At 41.9% G+C, this 24058-nt stretch overlaps 1 protein-coding gene across 4 annotated transcripts in view; it reads right to left on the bottom strand.

Moving 5' to 3' along the window:
* RARB (retinoic acid receptor beta) overlaps positions 1-24058 on the bottom strand; it is a 650193-nt gene that overhangs the window by 147522 nt on the left and 478613 nt on the right. The window contains exon 1 of one of the 4 annotated variants that reach the window (XM_053930257.1): positions 10831-11608. The exons of 2 other annotated variants lie outside the window; for them this stretch is intronic. In XM_053930257.1, coding sequence (XP_053786232.1) covers positions 10831-10987 — 157 coding nt within the window. In that variant the 5' untranslated portion in view covers positions 10988-11608. Of the gene's footprint in view, positions 1-10830; positions 11609-24058 lie in introns of those variants that run through there. One more of the 4 variants, XM_045200026.2, reaches the window with a different exon arrangement.

Genomic DNA, 24058 nt, shown 5'->3' with positions numbered 1-24058 from the left:
GAGTGCCCCGCTGCTCATACCCCACCGCGCTGCGCCCCAGCGCGCGGTACCACGCTGTCCGCACGCACGGTAGCGCGTGGCCGCCCCTTGTAGATCTACTTCCCCTAGAACCCATTACATGACCTTTCATAACTCACTTCAGTCTGCCCATCTGTCTCTATTTCTTAGAACTGTCTAATCCAACAACTAGCTTTCCAACAAAAGGAACAGGTAGAATATGGCATATAAAAATCCAAAACAATATACTGCCTTTAAACTATATTTGAAATCACAAAAATAAGAGCATTGTGCAGAAGGCTAATCGTCATCATCATTTTTTTTAATTGTTCATGCTATTACAGCTGTCCCCGCTCTTCCTCCCTTCGCCTGCCTTCACCCAGCCCGCCCCCCCAATTCGATCCCCATATCGTTGTCTGTGCCCATGGGTTATGCATAACATCATTATTATTAATGTAAACTTCATTAAATAATAATAGTTTTCTGAGGTGTAGGGCTCTCCAAACAAAACAGATACTTAAAATAGGAGGCAAATACAAAAATAATGATTCAACTTCATCATCTCTTAGAAAGTCCTCCCCCCCTATTTTAAGTAACAGGAGACACAACTGCGCTGCTTAGCTAAGAGATGCCAGCTAGTTGGGACCATGAGGGCCCATTTCTACATGAGGGTTACAAGCGAACCAGATTAACGGGAAACACTTTATTTCTCATTTCTCACTTTCCTGTGATTCCTCAATAGGTGCAAAATTAATCCTGACCCCAACTCCTGTGAGCTATAGAGGGCCAGGCCAGTGCAGACTTCAACGACAAACAGGATGAAAAAAAAAAACAAAACAAAAAACAGAAAGAACAAAACAAAAGAGTAAAATAGCTTCAATACTTTCCTGTACAATTTAAAAGGCAGTGGCTTCTATTAGAGAAATAATGTGATCGGAAGGACTCAAGGGATTTACAGCTCTCCCTTTTCCACACTGCCCCCAAACCAAAGCACTCTATGGTCATTCTTGGTATTAGCAGATGCAAAAAGTTTTTCAGGAATTCTTTGCTCAGCTGACAGAGATGACAGAGCAAACTGTGGAAGCAGGTGACCCCTCAGGGAGTTACTGCGAGTGGAGGGTGGGGCTCCAGCTCTGGGTGACGTTGGTCACGTTACTCACCTTCTCTGAGCCTCAAGTTCCTCTTTTGAAAAATGAGGACAATCATACTTCCCTCACAGAACTGTTTGTGAAGATTAACAGATAATAATGGATGTCCAGTCATTAGAGTGGAATTGTGTTAAGTATTCAACCCGCCAGAAAAGAAACCAAACTAACTAAAATCCCACAATAGTTCTTCAATGTGGCTTCCATTGTCAGAAGACAGTAATTTGTTGTTGTCATAGGGCAGGTGCTCGTCTGTGATGATTGTTACTGTGGACTACATATGGCTACGCATTTTTCCTCCCTCCCCCATTGGGAGGTAGACCCATGGAATCTGGCCTAGCCCCGTGGTGGCTTTGCAACAGAATACGGTGACGTGACTCTATGCCAGCTCTGGACCCAGCCTTTCACAGGGAGCACCCGCTTCCTCCCTCTGGAATGCTCCCTCTCGGAATATGGGGGCCACGTGAGAAGCACACGCCACGCACAGCGAATCCAGTGATCAGCCCCAACTGAGCTCTCCACCAACGACACGGACTGGCTGCCATGGGAGCGAGCCTTCTGGGATCTCCAGCCCAGTTTAGCCCTGGATGACACAGCCTCAGATGACATCCGGCGGAACAGAAGATCTGTCCCGCTGAGCCCAGTCCAGCCACAGAAGCATGAGACAATGCAATGTTAGGCCCTTTGGCTTTGGGGAAGTTCATTGCATAGCAAACAAAACGTCTCAGAAACAATTATAAAGAAATCAGTGAGTTTGAAAAACCTAAGCTAATCAGACCAACCCCCCCAAAGAACATTATTTAACAAACACTCCAGAAACATTCAGACGAGAGCCTTCAAGAAGCCCTTTTGGAAGGTATGCACTTATTCTATTGCTCAAGATAAGTGTAGAACTCTGCTCTGTAAACTACATTCAGAAATTAACCTATGAGGCTTACACACAGGAAAGCTTCAAGCCTGCTCCTTGTGACAAAAATGTGTCACCCTCTTGATCCCTCACCTTATGCATCAGCCATGGTTCTTAGTGGTTTTAATTTTTATCAAAATGAAACTCAAGTCCACAGTTCCAAGGAGATTCTGTGTTGTTTTTTTTTTTTTTGTCATAAGGGGGCTGTATCACAAGGACTTGTGTGCACAAGTTTGTCCCGTACATTGTGAGTCCAGAGAGAGCAGGGACAGCACCAGATTCATCCTGCTGCCTCCCGCCACCCCCCCCACCCTCCGCCCAGAACGTATCAGGGAGCCTGGAACATGGCAGGCACCCAAGAGCCCTGTGTTGAATGGAACGCTACAAGATCTAATCCATCAGTGAGTAATAAAAATGTACTGCGCCCGGACAGCATCCTTGGGCGATGCGTATTGTAACAACTTCAAGTGTGACAACGCTCCCTTGTAAAAGTCAATCCTTTTGTACTAAATCTGGGGGTTTGGTTAAATGGATGCCACTGAATCAGGACCACAGTGCTATCCAACTTGTGACAAATGGGAAGGACTGTCATCTAAGTCATGAGCCACACAGAGAGGAACTATTTCACTGGGGAAAAGAGATACCAGCTAAAAAAGACTTCACCATTAGCCAAGGCACATAAGCCACAGGTGTCAGGGAACAGAGCGGAAGGTCTACTCAGTGACGTCTCCATGTCTGTTTGCAGGACAAGAATAGAACCCTCATTAGGTTATCTCTACTCTTTCTACATATCCTGCAATGTAGACATTACTATTCCCATTTCACAGGTGTAGAAATCGATCCCGTGTCAAGTCAGGCTATTTCCATGATCTCAGACCGTCAGGCAGGGAAGGGCTGCAGGTGGGGTGATACATGGGAGGGTAGTGATGTGAGTGGGCATGCAGAGAAGAAGCAGTTCAACTCTGAGAGTGACAACTTTTCACAGGGCAAGAAAACCATTCCGTCTTCTCTAGAGAGCTGCCGGAGTACAGGCGGTAGGATAACCTCTATAAGGGTGCATGCAGCTTCTGCCTGCTAGAAGACCAACGTGGGTTTCTGAAACTCCTGCCCAGTTCCCGGAGAGATGCCTATTCCTCGGTGTCTTCCAACTTTCCCAGCAAAGCCAAATCTGCTCGTCCCATCTCTAGTTCCTTTTGTTTCCTCTGATAAGCAGGGCCCCAGTGAACAATTAAAGCTTTCAATAAATAATCTCTAAGCACATTCATTTGATTGACTGTTATTTGATACAGCAGTTAGTTTCAATGGGGCAGTTAATATTGATCACATAAAGTACTCCAGACAAACATGAAACAGTTCCAGAACTCCATGGATTATTACCCTTTATCTGCCACTCATCTGGGTTACTTGTAATGGTCACGGAATTTAAAATCAATAATAACAATTAGTGTTCTGTACACCAAAAGGGATGAATCATGTGAAATGGGTTTTCATATAAAATCAAAGGTACACTGGGCTTGTACCATGGAGAATGGCTCTCTGCGTTTCCACGACACATTTGGCAAAGTACTTTCAGGCAAGTCTTCAAAACGGGCAGCAAGAGAGAAAGAAAGGTATTTAGAAGATGTGGCCATAGAAATGCCCATGTGAAACCCTTGACAATCTTAATCCTAAAAGATGAAGCATGAGAGATAAAAGTGATTTAAAAAAATGTAGTGAAATTAATGGGACGGGCAATATACTTCCTCGGAGATGCGGTTCTAGCTACCTTTTTCAGCTTCCAATTCATAGGCATCAATCATGATTTTTTTGGGGGGGGAGTAATAAAATGGCAACAACAGTATTTTAGCTCCGCAGCCCCACCACTGTAATATTGGGATAATTAAAATGCAAAGCAGAGAAGTGTTTCATCATTAAACTGTAACCAGAGCACTATGTGAAATCATCCATTCCAAAGTCTTGTTTTTCATCAATTATTTGTTATTTATCTGATGTAAATATAAGGAGGACTAATTAAAATATATGCCTTTTTATACGGCTTCTTGTCATTAAAGCCAATCAAAGCATTCTGAGGCCCATAACGAAATAATTATGTTTGCCTTTAAGAATTCTCTTCAATAACACGTGACAGTGCTAAGCTCAATTAAAACATCAGGAACTAAATCTCGCTTGCCTCCATTTCCATTTTAGTTAATTATACCCCCAAGCTTTCCAATAGACCAGATCCTAAAAAATCTTTTGAAGCGAAAATGACCTTCATATCATCAGCCTTTTTATAATTATGGACTTTGATGACAAGACAAAGGTACTGGCGCCCTGAAAGCTTTAATATTCGTGAGAACAGGGATTTATTGGAGGAGGTCTTCATTTGCTTTACAAATTAGAGAAAAATTATGATAAATGTGACCCATATCTCTTCCCAGTTAATTGATGTACAGTTCTTATCTGGTCTTATCTGCATTCCTTCTATCACAGTATCTTGAATTCAGCTATGGGGTTTTTTTTTCCCTGACTTGGTAAAATGTTCATCCTCAGTGGTGAACAGTAATTACAGTAATTGATCGACAACAACAACCAACATTTCACTAAATCTGAATCAAATTAGGAGATTAACTCCTCTTCAACACTAAAACTTAAAAAAAGAGCAATCTTGAAAGTAGACTGAAGAGAACCTATGAACTTGAAAAACGAAAATAGGACATTTTCATTTGAATTTCTCCTTCTCCAAACCTCAAATCAGATATATTTGCAAAAAAAAAAAAACCAAAACCTGAGTTTAAGAGAAAAGGAAGACGGAAAGAGGGGAGGAGAATCTGTGGGGCTGGTGGCAAATGGAAAGGCTTTAACAATGCTGCCATATGATGCGGATAGGGGCGGCTGCTTGGGGCTTAGAGAAGTAAATAGGAGTCCGAGGGATTAACGCTGATAATGTGACTTCCCTCCCATTTTGTTCTATATGGAGACTTGGCACGAATCATAGGTGGTAATATTTGGTGACTGCTGGGTAGACTCTCATGAGATATCAGAGGGAAACCGCTGACAGCTAGGAAACAAATACTTAAGACACGACAACGTTAAACTGCCCTTACAATCTTAGATCTGTTTTTATTAAAATCACTTCCCACCCCGCCCCCCACCACCAAGTTATTCTTTGTTCTGTTTAAAGCAATCTCCTTTTGGGAATGCGGGGCACTGTCACTCACGATCACCCCTGTTAACATGAGCTTTCTTCTCCCACTCTGAGCTGGCCACCTCAGCAGCTGCTACGGGTGGGAGCCTGAGGCTCCTGGGGTCCCAGTGCCGTGACGAGAGGAAACGCTGGGCCAGGCTGGGTCGCCCCGCTGATGTCAGTTCCTGTTATCCTCACCTTATCATGCTGCCGACCAAGGGTCTTATCTAACTGGCCCCCCTTCAGCTCCCCACCCTGCGAGGCAGGAGAAAAATCAAGTCAGCAGTTCCATTGCCTGTTTGAAGTCCTATCTAAGAAGCTCTGAAAGCTCAGGATAAATAACATAATACCTGCAGACTCACCCTCTACTGCTTTCTTGGTAGAGAGCACTTTAGCAACTTCTTAAAAAATTCATTTAAAGGGGTCTCGGGGGATGGGATGGGACAGGAATCAGGCTTCTTGATGTTGCAGTAAGGAAGCTGGGAAGGAAGAGAAGAATTCGGGACAACATATTGACTGATAAGGTTGTGTTATTAGATCTTACAGATGGGACAGGTTATCTCATCTGCTATTTAACAAGAGGTACTCGGGCCAAGCCACTTACAGACAGAAGACCGATAAATCTGAAACCTGAGTTAACTCTGCTCTCCTCTCTCCCTCAACCCCAATTCCAACTTTTTAAGACGAGGTTGGTGAAGAACTGATACACAGGGTCTGGCACAAATAACGCCCCTGTTTTATTACAAAATCCTAAGCATGTAGTTCTGTAACATAAAAAAAATATATCACACTCAAGCACACCATATGACATTTTAGGTGAAATGTTCAAATTAAAACTATAAATTATTACACCCACATTATTACCCTAGCAACCACACTCAAGCAAGCCTTCCTTCTGCCGGACCCTGTAGATTCGCTCATAGTAATTCAATTCAATAATTCTCTCCCCTTCTTGACTCCTAACACATGCACAAGCGCTGGAGTCAGAACCATCATCATAATACTTAAATCCATTTTGCAAGGGATGTCTTCTATTTACAGGTCTACAGTTTGCCACGAAAGGAATTCACGTTCAGAATTCACATTCACAAGGAGATCTTCAGTACGAATGGGAAAATGAAGCTGTGAGCACTCTAGTTATATTGACCATAGAATCCAAACAAAGACAGACTGTGCCACTCCTGAGTTCAAGGGGCAGCCTAGGAGATGTCGTAATATTGAAATATCTGGCATATTTCAATGATTTATGTGGGAACTGTGGCAGTATATTTGAAAGCGGGTTATTCTAGAAAATCAGAGATATATGACTGCCTTAAGTACCCTATAATTTGAAAGGCAAGATTCCATATTAATATCTTTTGGAGAGGTTTTTAGCCGAGAGTTTTCTGATTAACCTTCATCAAAACTCCCATTTCCGAAACAGTCTATTTAATTGATAGTTAACTGAATTTATATTAGAACATTTAAAGTATAAAAATGTCATTTAAGGATTAATTTATTGGCACTTACATGTAACTCAAACTCTACAGAAGATTCTTTTAAGATGTTCTAAAATGAACATGGCACATATTATTTAATAAGTCCTGGGCAACTTGAAGTTTGATATTTTGCATCTTGGTTTCACATCTCCATCTGCCTCGAGAGTCACTTTCTACCTAAAAATTTCAAGCCTTTAAAAAAAATTTGGGGGGGGGGTTTAAAGATTATAAATTCCTTGAGAGCAAAATTTCTCATCTTTACCATTTATCACGCATTTCCCTTCTGAAATCCCTTATTGATGCCTGTGGAATGGATAACGGAGAAAACAGTAAGGTTTTCTTTCCCTCTCAAGCCAAATCAGGGGCCTAACATGTTGAAAGTAAATTATAAATATCTGATGTACAGAAGGTCTTTATTTTACTTTTATGCTGTAAAGAAAAGTTCACAACAACGCTGACTGGGTGTTATATCGTCAAAGACAGGCTTCCAGAAATGAGAAGAAAACTCCCGATTCAGGTCAGCTAACCCATCAGAAGTTGCCATGCTGGTCATTTATCTACTAAGAAAAAGAGAGAGAGAGAAAGCCTGTTTCAACGCAACAGCTTTGCATTTGGGCTGGAGAATCAAATGCTAACGAGAGTTTCCAAATCAATTCCATAAGCGAAGCTGAAGCGGACAGATGTCTACTGCTCCTACTGTTTTGTTTTACTTTGGGAATCTACGCTTTTCTGGTGATAAAATTTAAACTCACGCACTTTTTCTTCTAAGTTGCCCGTCCACACCTCCCTACCCAAAGCACCAAGTTATCTGGATGTTGACAATACTTACTTTGGTAAATCTCGTGTTTCTACAGGGAAGAAAACTTTGTGAATCTCCCACTTGTTTTCAACCGACCCTGTCCTGCACTCTGAGATTTAAGAAAAAGTCCCTTTTCTTCTCTTCTTTCTGATGGTATTAGTTACCACCGTCATGTGGCCGAGAAGCAGAAAATTATGTCCTACTTTAGAAAAACAATTGAGCCTTTTCACTGAAATATTTATTCAAAACCCCATTCAATTCATACGGTGGCTGTCAGTCTTTATTTAGTCTCTCTTTCAGAGGGTATCTTTGATTTTGCCACTTTGACCCCAATTTATATCTCACTAGGAGAGGATTTAGATAGTGTTTAATACTTAAAATTCAGGTCCCAGGGCTCTGGGAAGGGGACTGACTTCATTTCTTACTCACACATAGCCACAGTTTGTTGGGTTTTTTTTACGATTATTTCTCATTAATGGGGAAAATACTATTTCAAAAAGATTTTTTTTCTTTTCTCTTTTGATGTGCTGAGTAGGGAGAAGACAGGGAAAAGGGCCAAGAAGTTGTAGTGCTCATGATTTCACTGAAAGCAACTATATTTAAACCACAAATATTAGGACCTATCCTATGCCCACTGAGCAATTAATGCTGAAAACATCTGGAGCAGCCTAAAACCAGGATAATCCAGGAGGCATCTGAACATAAACTCGGAGACTCCATACCTTCTAGGGGCAGTCTTAAATCGTATTATTTATACCACATTCCCTCAGTAGCCCACTAATCCTGACTTCGCATTTTTATAACCAGCAATTCATGGGCCCTACTCCAGCAGCAGCTGGTTGGCATATCAGTTTTCTGTCTTCAAAATTTTTTTTTAAATGATAATAAAAAGAACATTCTAACACCTCTCAAAAAAAGCTTCTGGTGTTTTAGGTTCAAAAGATTTACTCTAATTACTAAACACACACACCCCACAAAAAAAATGAGTAGGATCTCAAAACAAAAAATAGTTTTGGTTGGAATTTAGTACTATGTTTTTTTTCCTCCTTGCCCACCGTTTCCTCTGTGTTAAGAGACAAACAGGTCTGTTTCTCGTCAAAACACTCATTAAGGAAAATGGAAAAGGTTGTGGCTTTTATGTTCTTATTTACAGAATGGTAGCCCTAATATGATTCCTTTTATTCAAAAACTCCTAAGTAGCTGTGTCACCCTGAACCAAGCATAGCATGGCAGACATTTGTTGGAATATTTATTTACGCTTAAAAACTTACTCGTTTCAACACCTAAACTGACCAGTCATAAACTGGTTTATGGAGGAGAAAGCAGCTCTGTATGGGGCATAAGCAATATTTACACTTTATTCATTTAAACCAAAGTTGGGGCCTGGGATTCAAACCCTTGTGAAATTGACCACAATACGCACTAATTGCCCTACTTACAAAAATAAGACACTGGAATTTCTGAAATCCCTTTGTCCAATGTCTTTATTTACTTTTCCTAATGCAAGTTTCTTTGATTAGCTGAACTTTGCTGTTATCAACACTTCTTGCTTATCGGCTGGCCCTAGGCGAATGACACATTTACCACTCCTCTTCCTAGATAAGGCAAATCCCTTGTTTAACTTGTTCAAGAACAAACAAAGCCTTTCCCCGGACTCCTACAACTTAATGGGCATGTTTGGAGGGTTAATTACAAAAGGGAGAATGTCTGCTTGTAAAAGCTCTATTAGGTCTACCAGCTCTATGCCAGAGTCTCCAGCATATTTTTTCCCCTTCTTTAAAAAATGTTTCATTAGGACTTTCTCCTACAAGAAAAAATGTGAGAGAACCCCAGTTCCCTGCCATCCCAAGAGAAGTTGTTCACATATTTCATTGCTAGAGAGGATAGGTCTAAAAGATCTGGTAGAGGGTTGGAAAATTACTTTGTAACGCTTAAGTTTTTTTGAGTTCTCTGGAAAGAAAAAAAAGCAGCAGGAAAGAAAAGGCATTTGGGGAGCAGCTGAGGATTAAGACGCCTTCTGAAAATGATATTCTTTTTGCCCTGGTTATGACTCTACGAAATACTGAGTCAGACAGCCAGACTGTTGGCATCAAATGGTTATTGATTTTTCAGCTCCAAACCTGTTGATTTCCTGGCCCAAGAAGCAAGCCGTTATCCTTAAGAAAAGTTTCAGAGAGGGCAATTTAAATCTTGTCATTGTCCCCTCTCCGTTTTCTTCTCTCCTTAGATAAGTAAGCCACCATGTTATTAGGAAAACTGAATTTCGCCCAGTTAAACTTTGACCTTTCTGAAAACAAAGATTTAAAATGTCATTTTCAGGCTAATGCTCCAATGAATTGTCAAATAAAGTACTAAAAACATTTTGATAGATAGCCCAACCATTTATCTAAATCACTGTCAGGGCTAAGATGCATCCTGCAGGCTCCCACTACAGCCACCGAAGGTGGGATTTTCTGGGACTTCTGGTCATTTCTCAATCCTGTAGCCAGGCTACTGTTGACCAGATGCGTGCCTCGGCATGGTGTCAGCAGCAGATAACCAAATAGTCAATTAAAAAAAAAAAAACAACTGGGCTACCCCACTTATATTTCCTTTCCTATAACCAACGTTCAGGCTCCTGGCTGAATTGCAAGATATGGAAAATAATGGATGGCTCAGCGCAAGGGGTGTTCATTGCCAGTAGTTTTCTAGCAAAACAGCAACTTCTTAGAGCAACAAAGTGACTCGGAAAGGTGGCAGCAGGGTCAACGCTAAGAAATATTGCTTTTCCTTAGCAAGGAAAACATTGGAGGCTGCAGCTTTAACTGGTGGTTTATGAACTTCAGGAGCTGCAAGCCATCTCAATCGGGCAAAATTTCTTGCAAGGAAGATGTCATATTTTAATTACTTTGGACTGCTGAAACACACAGGGAGGGGCTGATACACACAACCGGTAGCTAATCCAAAGAACAGCAAAGTTAAATTCCCTCTGCATACATCTTAGTAAAAACTGCACAATGCGCCCAATTGCCTTACTTGAAGAGTGTTTCAAAGTCCTGGGGTCACCCTCTACTTTTTCCCCCCCTCCACACATATTTTTAAAACTGTTTTCAAGAGACGCTAAGGTTGGTGAGGAGAGGAGCGGGGGTCGGAAGGGCTTGTTTGGGAAGAAAACATCTCACAGGAAATTTTCAGCAGAGGGGATCAATATGCACACGCCAGCATATTACACCCTTTCAGCATTAAATCATTAAATCCTTTGTCTTGCTACCAGTGCAGTTTGTTGCCAATGTCTTTATTGCATGCAAGAGAGACAATTAATTTTTTTCTTGGTAGAAGAAGGGAAAAAATAAACCTACATTGAGCAGTGTGCCGATGTTGCCATTCGGTTTGGGTCAATCCACTGAAGCATGCTTTGAGAGCTTTCTCCTGGAGCATGCAGGAAGACGGGCTCGCAGTGTAGAAATCCAGGATTTGCCCAGGACTCACTGACAGAACATCCATACAGTCAAACATGATCTCCCCTGCACCGAATGTCTGCGAAAGTGCTTATCCTCTAGGTGTGGAGGCAAATGGCATAGAAAAGTCCACCCAACTCCATCAAACTCTGCCCCTTTTTTGGCACGTAGGCTGTTGGTCTTTTTCCCAGCCCCGAATCATGAATTATGACAGACAAGCCAGCTAAAAGCCTGTAATTGATCCAAATGATCATTTACCATTTTCCAGGCTTGCTCGGCCAATCCAGCCGGGGCGGGGGTTCCCAGAAAGATCCCAAGTTCTCCTTCCAAGCCAATGCCTGCAAAAAGCCTTCCGATTGCAGTCCGGATCCTACCCCGACGGTGCCCAGACAAGCCCTGCCCGGCTCGCTCGCGTCCTCGGCATCCCAGTCCTCAAACAGCTCGCATGGGGGAATTCTGGTCCCCCCTTTGGCAAAGAATAGACCCTCCTGCCTCTGAACAGCTCACTTCCTACTACTTCTGTCACACAGAATGAAAGATTGAATTGCCTAATATATGCGAGTGAACTTTCGGTGAACCCTTCCCGGGCTGCTAACCTTCAAATGACCCAACGAGTCTGACATCACCAACTCCCAGGATTCTCACAGAGCTTAGAAACTCCCAGCAGCCCTGCAAACGCAGACAGCCAGAGAGACAGGCAGCGAGCGAGCGTGCAAGCCGGCTCTTTCTTTCCCATTTCTCACCTTAAAAACAATGCAAGAAGTGCTTTTAAAACGAGCAGGGGAGGAGCCAGGACACCGCTCCTGGCTCACGCTGGGCGCCAACTTCTCTCCCTTTTCACCTTTTTATTTGCAGCCGCTTAGTTTGCAAGCGAGTGTTCCCCCTGGCGGCCCCCCCTTTGCCTCCCGCCCACCCCCTAGCCCCCAGCCCACCCTTTAAATTCCTCTGTGCGCCTCTCTGTCTGTTAAATTCCTTGTAACTTATGTATTTTTCCACTCTCGAAAAAGCACAGGCAAGCCCTAAACTGTAGAATAGAGAACAGCTACCCCTCAGGGAAGCCTTGGGATGAGAAACTTTCCATTTCATAGTGTTTTCCCCCTTATCCTTCTTGCAAGCCCTGGCTGAAGGCATTGCATTTGCTCTGGAGTAAAAAGCCAGCTTTCTGGATTCAGTTACTTTTTAAAAACTCCCAAGTCTATAGAAGTCTATAGCATAGGGAGTAGTCAAGATTAGTTACTCTTGCTCCAAACACACACAGTCAGTTGAGATCTAGGATTCCAGGTCCTGAGCTGACCCAGCATCCTACAGTGCTCAGGAGCATGGATGTGGGAGTCAAGCTGAACCAGATTCCCAGTTTCGTTTGTGTGATCTGGACATGAATGTACCTCAGCTTTTTCATCTGTAAAATGGGGATATACTACTTACTACCCACTTCAGTGGGTTGCGGTGAGGACAAAAAAGAAATCATGCTTCCATGGCATTCAGGACATATCCTGAAAAAACATTAGCTTATTTTTCAACCAGCGAAATAAAAGCCCAGGGAGCCCGAGACCTGCCCAAGATCACACAGCTCAGAATCTTAACTAGAACCCAGGTCCCTGGAATCCCAGTCTAATGCAGAAATTACTTTCCTGGTTCCATAGCCTGGCACCCCGATAACATGATGGCGGCCTCTCTGATCACACAGTCACCACCACCGCCAAATGAAACACATATTTTGAAAACTGGTTAAGTGTGAGGGCCAATTTTCAGCAGTACTAGCCCCTGCCCAGTCTGGCACTTATTTAGAAGAGTTTTAAGGGGGGGAAAAAAAAAAAATATATATATATATATATATTTTTGCATTTCCTACACTGACCCTACCTAGAGGAAGCAGAAGCTTTTTCACCAAATCTTAAAACATTGAGAAGGACAGATGCCATGTTTGCAAATAAACTCAGGCACACGGAGAGCTTTAAGAGGAGAGAGCCCATCCACCCTGCAGCCGTTTTGCATAACTTGCTTACTGCACCTCAAAGAGAGGAGACTCTGGGGAGGAATTAAAACACCCTCCCCTTCCACCACCTCTCCCATATGTACTCATAATTATCCCACAAAACAGGGTGGGCAAGTGGACAGCCTCCTGGCCACTTGCAGGGGAGGACGCTGCTCCAGTCTCCCTTTTGTGGACAGTGCTGGAATGTGCATTGGCATCCGCGCTTTGAAAAAGCTTGTCGGGGGGCACCCCACCCCTCACTGAACCGCTGCTCTGTCTAGCAGAGTTGCTAAGTGGCACTCCTGGAGCAACAGGAAAAGTATGCATCGCACACTTACCAAGTCGAAGGTCCTTTTATGAAGGTACATTAACACAATTTTCAGCCCAGCAAGCTCAGTTCTTGCTATTGAAAAGTTCAGGGTGATAAAGGGGTGAGATTTTGCTGAATCTACGTATTTGTTATTTTCTCTCTCTCTCTCTTTTTTATATGGCCCTCATCTTGTAACAGAGCTGTGTTACAGGAAACCCTTTAACACAAAGAAAACACACATGTTTAGCAAGGAGCATGGCAAAATTTACAAAACATTTAACACACTGTCGTTAAGATAGTTGTAAAGATACACAAAGCACCATATTATGTGGTAATTTCTATGTGGTCCATGAGACTTATAGCTCCAAATGTTTATTTAAGGTCCTCAGAGTTCCTTGGAAACTGGGCTTATTTTGTACCTGATACTGGAAATGGGTGACCAGTTGTTTGGGGAGAGAGGAGGAAGCATCTGTATTTCAAGTACAGCAGGAGGAGCTAAGAGGTGAGAGACAAGGCAGCTCTGCCAGGTGTGAGTGGACAGGTATCTGCTACCAGGACAGGCCATAGCACTTCCTTACTCCATACCGTCCCAAAGGGTAGGGTGCCTTGGTTGCAGGGAAATGAGGATGGGGTTAGGGTCCCCAGAATTCTGTTCACTGTTATTTCTTAAGCTAGAGAATCAGCCTCATTTCAAAAGAGACACAACTGTTTCCAAACTTCTTCCCTCAAATAATGTCATAATACAAAGACAATAATGAAGTGTGTGCTTCGTAGGGGTTGGGAGATGTGGTGTTTTCTCCTTTGCCTAAGAAAATTTAAAATTTATAATCACCTTAGGGCCCTCTTAACTGTAGAGAAATAAACTTGGGCCCTGAGATGAACAATCAGTGTTTAAATCTTTGTGAGCAGAATACTACGGGTTTCTTATAATGCAACAGTATTCAGTCAATTCATCATTTCTCATCATGAATTAATTATGCTGAAAGCAATTATTAGAACTATTATTTAATCCAAGTATTAATTTAGAAAGCAACAATGTAGCTACATGTTTCTTCTCATTTCTTTTTCAGGAACTCTAATTCTTATACTTCTTGAAAACTTGGTTCTTACTCCAAATTTTCATCTTAAGTAAGGTTAAGGAAAGACACACAAACAAACCAGTTCTTTAAATACATATCCATGTACTATAAAGATTAATGACTAGGAAGAAGGTGAAAAGTGGCCTAGCTAAATTCTTGATAATGAAGTTGAAATCATTGGCCTCTCTTTTAAAGATTAATCAAACAGTTGGAAAAAAATCTTTCCCAAATATCCTCTTGCTACAGCATAAAATAAGATTTGGATATATGTCATCTCCTCACTTAATGTTGTCAAAAATTTCCACCATAAGCAAAACGATGTAAAACAAAACCAATTTTACCATAGGCTAATTGATATAAACAAGAGTTAAGTTCCTAAGACATTTATTTCATCACCTAAATGACATTGAATGAAAAGACCTGTACTTTCTGTGTTTGATCCATGATAAAAGAAACTCAAATACATGGATTTCCAACCACAAACAAAAAAGCTAAAGTTTTAGACCAAAAGCCATTTTGTTTCAGAGTAACTGTGTATTTGTCAGTGTGACACAGCACATTTGAAAGCCATAATCATAAAACAAAAATTTATAGCTGGGGTTCAGGGTCTACATCTGTTTCTCTGGTTTGTGTACAGCAATTACCCACTGGACAATCCAGAGAGAAGCGCCATGAATCATGCTTTGGAAACATGTTTGAACTGGAGAGTTTTGTGAAGAAAGAGCAGGCATCTCTGTGTAACAGTATTGCAGCCGGCGGTGTTCAAAACTGGTCAAGTGCTTTGTGTGATGTCTAAATAAAGTGGTTCTTACAGGCGCAGACACATCCACCCCAGGCACAAGTCATGCAAAGTGCAGGCACGCACAGGAGGGGCATGTGGAGGGAGGCAGATACTGATTGTTTTAAAAAGACACACCTGTCTCTTTCATGTTTTCTTTTTTAAATATATTTATTTATTTTTACCATAAATCTATAAATCCCTCTTGCCACCATTCTGCCAGAAGAACAAATGGTTAGCACTGAGTAATATCTGTTTCGGCAGGGACGCCAAGGCACAGATGTGTGGCCGCCACGAGCCAAGTGCGGAGGCTGTTCCCAGGGCTGCCACACCACCAGGAAGAGCTGCTTCTGTGTCAGTAGATGGGAGAAGTTCTAACGCTCATCAACACACAGGAACTGCTCCGGGCCTTCCATCTGAACGCCTGCTACTGTACCAGGACTGTTGACGTCCAGGCATCTTATACCACAGGACACCCAGGCACTTTCCAAACACGAACTTGCGAGGTAGCTCTATGCGTCACTGCAGACTGGGTCCTCTCAGAACCCCAAGAAGCATTTGTTTTCCCTCAAACACTTCACCTTGAGTGTTGGCCACTGTGTCCTTCCTTCATTTGGCTCCTTTCTCCCCAGCTTCCTGGTTTTTTTTCCAGTTTCTCCAAGTAAGTCTTCCCACCTGATTACCTAAAAACATCATTCACTCTAGGACAAAGGGCACACTTCTCTCTTTCCACACTTCTGAGTTGTTTTCTTTAGCACTTCTCAGCTTTTGCTGAGCATGACTCATAAAGAAACTTCTTAAAGCTCAACGGTTTCTGGTGGTCCCAACTTGACACTTCAATACATCCCCTCCCGAAGGCCTCAGTACTGAGCAATAAGCTCCCAGCTGTTTCTCAGCTGACAGCCGCTGCTGCGGACATCATCTCCGCGATCAGCTTGGGGGAGACTTACCTTGGGTTATTTCCTCTGATTTACTTCCCCCCTTTTTTACGTTAGATTTTTTTTAAGGAATACATATTCATAAAAACTCAGAAAGTCTAGTCTAGAAGATATAAAGTGAAAAGTATATATATATGTATGTGTGTGCATATATATGTATATATAAAATATAGTCTGTCCAGAAAAAGTCCAGCCGTTGTCAATATAATGAGAACAGTTTGTGTGGCATTGATGTAACCTGGCAGCCAAGGAGAGTGGACTGGAATGAGCATGACTGAACAATGATGACTTCACTGTACTAGTCAGTGAGGGTGATAGATGCCCCCCACTGAGTGAGCATGGGTGCTGTCGGAAACTGTTCAGACGATTCACTATGGGCACTAGTAAATGGCAGCTTCATCACGATAACACGATCGCTTATGCATCACATCTTGTGCAGAGTTTTTTTGGCACAACATCAAATCACCCAGGTGACTCAGGCCCCCTACGGCCCAGATTTGGCACCCTGCGACTTCTGGCTTTTCTCAGAACTAAAATCACCTTTGAAAGGGAAGAGATTGCAGACTGTCAACGAGACTCGGGAAAATTTGATGGGGCAGCTGAGGTCATTGGGAAAACTGTGTGAGGTCCCAAGGTGCCTACTCTGAAGGGGATTCAGGCATCATTGTCCTATGTACAATGTTTCTTGTATCTTTTTCAATAAATGTCTTTATTTTTCATAGTACATTGCTGGGTACTTTCTGGGCAAATGTGTAGTTAGCTCCTCTATGTGTTCACTCATCAAATGCTGAGTACCTATTATGCGTATCATTGTGTTAGGTGCTGGGCATATACCTGTTTATCACTGGGGAGACTGTGGCTTTTACACAGATATAATCAAACAATACATATTGTACGGCAATGTTTTTTATTTAACAATATTTCTTGGTCATCTTTTCATAATAAACAGAAGTTTCTCACTTAATAAGTGAGTACATAGAGATTTATTTTTTTAAGGTAAATAGTGTTTCTTTACATTAATGTGCTGTAATTCATTTAACCAGTGTCCAGTGACGATACATTTAGGTTGTTTCCAGTTTTTCAGTACTCTAAGAAGCCCTGTGGATATGCATACCAACACATCTGCTAGGTAAAATTCTAGGAGCAGTATTGTCAGGTCAAAGATGATGTACATTTTAAAGTTTGATGGTTATACAATATAGTACTGCTGGTGGTTGTGCTAAAATGTATTCTATTTTTGTTCTAAAGCACGGGGCAATAAACTTTGTCTATATAGGGCCACAGGAAATATGCTAGGCTTTGCAGGTTATATGGTTTCTTCTACAATTGCTCAGCTCTGCTACTGTAGTATAAAGGAGCCATAGGCCACAGATGTATACATTTTATACACACACACACACACATTATATATACATATATACATATATATTGTTGGGAACCACCCTGCCTGGTTTCAGAAGCTGTAATCCCCCATGGTTAAGGCTGAGTAAAAAGACCTTCAGACCATAAGCCACTTAGGAGACAAAGCTTATTTTCCCTGGCAGGGGTGCTGCCTCTGCCCCCTTTCACTTCACCCTGCGTGGCCCCGGGTGGATGACCGGTTAGCCAATGACAGGTAAGATTCCTCAAAGGAGGGGCGACCTAAGACAGGCACCGTTGCAAAGGGACCCTCAGGGAAGGACTTGGGCGGGGCTACAGAAAAAAGGGGTGATGGACCCTCGCCCTCAGCTTTGACAAAGCCTGAGTCCTCATTCTGTCTGCAAGAAGTCTCTTAATCTCTTGGCTGCCTTACTTCCCCTGCCTGACTTAAGCCTGAAACAATGCTGGAGGTAGGTGTGACCCTGTGCTAGAAAGGGCGGGTTCCCTGGGGCAATCAGGCCTAAGAAAGAATGCATAAAATCCTATGAAACCTATTTTACTAATACCCTCAATTTAAATGATAAGGGTCCAAACAGGAAATGAGTTTGTTTCCCCAAAGTTTTATGGCCCTTTAGCTATCTGACCCTGACTCAAAATACGCCTTCAGAGTTCTCTGAATGTTATCTGTTGTTTGATCCTTATTGCCTGAGAATGATTGATGAGCTTTATGTATACGCCCTGTATTCCTATGAAAATTAAACCTAATAAAAGCCCGTCGAGGAACACTCCTGGCCCTTCTCCTTTGAGAGATCAGCCACCTTTTTTCCCCAAGCAGATCATGTCTTGGTAGACTTATTCTCATTCATGGCGGACAGGGGAACCCTGCAGGTGGAGCTCCCCCACAATATATGAATGGGCACGTATATATGTATATACATACATGCATATATATGCATGTACATATATATATATATATATATATATATATGAATGGGCATAGATGTATTCAACAAAACTTCATAAGAATTATCAGTGGACTGGGGTTAACCCATGGGCTGTAGTTTGTCCACTTCTGTTCTAAACCAACATGTCACCAAATTCTACATTGCCAGGCCTCCTTCCCTAGAAAACCTACCTATATACATTTGAGTTTTGTTACCACTTTAATTTTCCTTCTCCTTTAAAAGCTTCACCCAGTATCAACTGGTGTACCACATGAGTAACATGGCTCTTTTATTATATTCCTTCATCCAGAATCACTTCTCCTTCTCTCTTTTCTCATAATTTCCCACTTCCTACTTCACTCTCTCCACTTCCTTCTGTCCCTCCAATGAACCCAATGCCCCTGTGCTTCCTTTTCTCCACCACCAAGCCTTGCTTTAAAGTCCATTATTTCCATCAGTGCCCCAGTCACCCCAATATATAAGGTCAGTATTTGAGAGCTGGGAAATTTAGCAATGATTTTGAGAACAGATGCCAATGGCACCACCATGCTACAACATGCCCATGACGTCCCTGCATTATCCTGCTTGAACTGTTTTAATGTCTCATCTCAATGCATTTTCCAATGAGCTAGGATTAGATGTGCCACCCAGTTGGCAGAGCACTTAGAAGAACAGTAAGACTCTTTCAAGGATGGAAAAAAGCACAAAGGATTCTCAGAGTGATTTGCAATTATCTCGTGTTAATATTATTAATGATGGATAATGTCTATAACTGAGACGCCTAACTTAATTCCTAGTTCGACACTTCATTTTCGGAAGATCATACGTATCAACAGAGACTATTAGTGGGCTCTTAAACTGCTGTTTAAATTAATTAAAATCCAATACAATTAAAAACTTAGTTCCTCAGTCACACTAGCTGCATTTCAAGGGCTCAAAAGTCACATGTGACAGCACAAATATAGAATATTTTCATTATAGCAGAAAGTTCTATTGGACCACGGTGCTTTCAAATGTCAGCTCAGTGGCCAGAGAGGCAGTATAACATCATGCGCAGGACCATGAGTCTGGATGTCAACTGACTGTACTTGAATCCCAGCCTCCCCTCTACTCATGTGACCCTCGGCAAGTAATTTAACCTCTACGTGCCTTCATTCCCTCACCAGAAAAATGGATGTACTAATGATATGTATGTTAGAGGTCTGTAGAAAAGGTGAAATGAAGTGATATAAGTGAAAAATACTTAGCACATTGCCTGAGATATAAGTGCTTTAAAAATATTAGCAGGACATCTGCGAGGAGAAAATTAAGCTGGGAACATATAGCTCAAATACTACTTAAGCACTACTGCTACCAGGTACAGAGAATCCTCATCAGGGCAGTCAATGCACCTTTCAGGCTGCGGGATCCAGACACTTGCAATTAGGGCAAGTTCTTCGAGAGCTTTTGCTGTGTGTGCCTGGTTACGTACCACTGCACTGAAGCATGTGTGTGTGAGTGTGTGCAGTATAAGGGAGGACGGTTTCTTTTACTTTCCAAAGCAGACAGTCAGAATGGCAACAGGCTATTTGACAAGCCCCACCCTGCAGCTCCTGTGGGAGGCAGAAAATATATGTCACGACTTGCTGTTTTCTGCAGCGGTGGTATTTAGCCTCAGGAAGGTAAGAACAATTATGACTAATAAAATGTCAAAGGTATTGTACAAGATGGAAGACTTGTTTTATCTATCCTATCCTATCTTATCCATCTTTCCTTCCATCCATCCACCCATTCCATCAATCCCATCCACCTACTCCTTTATCTACCTGATATCCACCCATCCACCCTCCCATCTATTTACCCATCTACCTATCCATCCACACTTCTAGTTATCCACCTACTCACTTGTCCATCTACGCCTTTACTCATCCATTTACCTGTCTCTTCATGCTCTGACCCATCATCTAACCACAAATGGTGACAGAGTATGGCTTTTTGGCAGGCAAGATGTAGAGTAGGGAGAGGGACAGAAGTAACGCTTCTTAGATTATGCGTGCGTCTTTCTGTAGAATCCTTGAAAAGGAATTCCTGGTGAGTTGTACTGGCAGAAGTGGAGTCAAAGTCACTGACCACTGGAAATTTCAATTAAACAGGTTTGATAATCGGGTTGTGGCCGGGTGCCCTTCGGATCTAACACTGATTTCTAAGAGCATCCAGGATTTGAAATGCTAATGAAGCTGAGTTCTATTAGCAACACAAAAGTTGGTGACTCTGAGGGAAAGCTGAAGGCCCCCAAGGAATTTCCATTAGTTTCTATTAGCAAAAGGGATGTAAAGAGTCACAAATACATCAGAGGCCATCAGAGAGGGAATGGAGTTTAAATTCATCCTGGGGCTGACAGAGAAAAAAACAAATAAAAAAGGCCAATGTGACTGAGCAGGAATTGGGCCAGATAGAAATCTCTGAAATTTCTGTTGGGGAAACAATGATTTGTCTATACATATATCACACACACACACTATGAATACAACAGAAATATTTTTGTTGAAGAAAATCATTCTCTCTTTCCTTTCAAACAGCAGGATATATATATATATATCCACCTTTTTGACCTCTACCTCAACCAAGGGCTTTGACAGCCTCCGTGTGAGAGGGTACCACGGTGGCTTCCAAAATTAGTTTTTGACATTTTGTCATTGTCTGCTTTTTTGTTTTGAATCAGAGATGCTTCAAAAGAGTAGGAAAGATTTTTCAGAAGGCAGCAGTTTCAAAATTGAAAGTAACGTGTAAGCATGAGGGGGGCAACAAAGTGAAATAATAGAACTATGAAACTATTGCCCTCTCTGTTTAAGTAAAGTGCAATGATAAAATATAAGGTTGCTGTAATGATTCTCAGAGCACCCCAATTCTAGGGCTTCCCACCCGGGGCCACATAATGAAGATTGCCAGCTTTGGGGCAGAGCAATCTGCATTTTAATCATGGTCCTCAGGTATTTAACTCTGCACACTAAAGTGTCAGATCCTCCACTCTGATGGGATACTCCACTCGGTGAATGACAAGAAATAGGCCTTTAGAGGAACCGGTGTTAAGAAAAATGAATTGCTGGGGGTGGAAATGGCAGAGCTCTGAGCCTGGAGTAAAGTCCCGGCTTTGCGCTCAGTGGCTGTGTGGCTTTAGGTACCCTCACAATCCTGAGCCTTACTTAGTCGTCTCATGAGTGAAGATAATGTCTGCTTCAAATGATAATGTCTATCTACTTCAAAGGAAGATAATATGGAAGAATTAAATCAAATACTGTAGGAGAAAAACTTATATATCTCTAAAGTATTATATAATGTTAGACATTACTATTCACGCTTTAGGTAACAACTGACAGAAAATACTTTCACCTCTTTTTATAAATTCTGTGGCAAACTGCCAACTCTAGCCTTCCTCCGAATTCATAATCCCCTTTAAAAATCCACAGTAGATTTTTAGCTGAGCAACATGGCTACCCAGATAGAGACCACATTTTCCAGACCCCTTTGCAGCTAGGTAGTGCCTGTGTGACCGTGTTTTTACCAACAAAATGTGATCAGAAGTGCTGTGTGCACATTATATATCATTTTCTTAAAAAAGTGATTTCCCACATTTTACTTGCTATCCTTTCCCTTCCCTGCGAGCTGGAATGCTGTGGGACCCAGCAGGCAAAGCAGTAAGATGGAAGGAACCTGAGTCCCTGAATGTCCTTGTGGAGCATCGCTACCCTGCCAGCCTAGACTATTTATCTCTAGACAATTACATTGAGAAAAATAAACTTCTACCTTATTTATGCCATCATAGCTTAGGGGTCTCTATAGTCTAATTAATCAAATTTCCTTTGATATGTTAATTTAAAATAAGAAAGAAGATGATATTAATATTTCTCATGCAATTGCCTAACCCCTGTGAAGTCTAAAGGTTAGAGACCTGCTCTTCTTCCCTAGTTGGGCCAAGGTCTTCTTTCCTTTTTTGCTGGGAGGACTGGTTAGTAGCAGAGAATACGGCTAATATCCACTCCCACCCAAGTTCCAGATTCAAAGAAAAATAACGGAGTTTTTCTGTGTGGCACAGACAGAGTATGTCAAAACTGTGAAGAAGGCCTCACTCCCAACTCTGAACATTACCAGGAGCTTCCTAGGACAGGCTCCCATCTAGGCTTGGGCCAGTTCTAGCCATGTAGGCTGAACTTGAAGAGGGGAGCAGCTCTCAAAGCTCTGTTATGGTCATCTGCATAAGTTGTAGCCAATCTGGAGGGGTAAGGAGGCCAGAGATCTATCTTAACACTAACAACGTGTAAGAACTTGCCTGGTCTGATCAGTAACATGAGGAAGCTGTTGTGACTCATGGTGGCAAATACATGACTGAGGTGTCTCTTATGAGCCCATGACAGAATTATTAGCACATACCTCTGAAAGATCTGGGTAAGGCTGCCCAACACCAGACTAGCCCAGAGGTTGGCAGATTACAAGGCCAAGCCCAGCCCACCACCTGTTGTTGTTACCGTTTTATTGGAGAAGAGCAGATGTGCATTTATTTGTTTACATATTTCCCATGACTGCTTTCAACCAACAACAGAACTGAGGGATTGCCACAGGGACGGTATGGCCCACAAAGCTGAAAATATTTATGATTTGGACCTTTATATACATATAAAATGCTGACTCCTACTCTGTAGGCATTCACAACAAATCCATCTGAACTGGCATTGAAATGAAATGGACCAGCAACTCTTGGACTGGATAAAATAGAAAGTTTCTTCAAGATCTAAAATTCTCAATTCCAATGCCCCCTAAACCCTCTGCAGCTACTTTGTAGACGTGCTGAATATACTCGTTCAGCTTTTCTGAGCTTCCTTTTGCTCTGCCTGGAATACTCCTTGCTTAGATACCAACACGAGTTATTCAATCCCTGCCTTCTGTTTCTTTATGATTAGGCTGCTTTAAGGGAGACACAAATGACTCCATTTAAAATAGGACTCTAGGTCCTGTTCCCCGCTGTCTGTTCCTTGGCCCTGCGTTTTCAAATGCACAGTCATTCTTACTACCTGGCCTACATTAATTCTTTATTGTATGTCTCTGATAGCAGAAAGTTATCTCCTTGAGGGCAGCAACTCCAGTTCACTGTGATTACCCTGATAATAAATAGTACATTATACATAGTAATCCTTCAATAAATATTTGTTGAATAAATAAATGAATGAATAAACAAATAGCCCTTCTTGGAAGACAGTGATTAAACAGAGCCATGTATAACTTGATAGAAATTTAAAATTGTCAGAAAAAACAATCTACTGTTTCAAGGAGATTAGAATGGCCTCACTGTAAGTAACATAAAATTGAGAGTAATTATTAAAAGACATCATTTAAAAAATAAAATCCAGGGCACAAGACTTATCCTTTTCATTCATTGATAAGGAAGTCAACGTATATGCAGAGCAGGAGAAAGGACAGGCATTTCATAAAAGAGCGCTGGACCAATTCGATATCCATTGCAACAGGCAAACAAATAAACACAATGATGCGTAGCTCGCACCAGATGCAAAAACTCAGCCAGCATGGACCGTGGGCTTAAAATTAAAACATAAAGCTATCAATTTTTGGACAAAAAATAGGAGAAAATATTGTGACCTTGGGTTGGGCACAGGTTACATAGATATGACGCCAAAGTATGACACATAAAAAGCAAATTGATGATTTGGATTTTATCACAATTAAAAATGTCTTTCCTTTGACAAACTCTGCTAAA

Source organism: Desmodus rotundus, chromosome 8, assembly GCF_022682495.2.
Source record: "Desmodus rotundus isolate HL8 chromosome 8, HLdesRot8A.1, whole genome shotgun sequence".
Lineage (NCBI taxonomy): Eukaryota > Metazoa > Chordata > Mammalia > Chiroptera > Phyllostomidae > Desmodus > Desmodus rotundus.
This window is presented reverse-complemented; position numbering and strand designations above follow the sequence as displayed.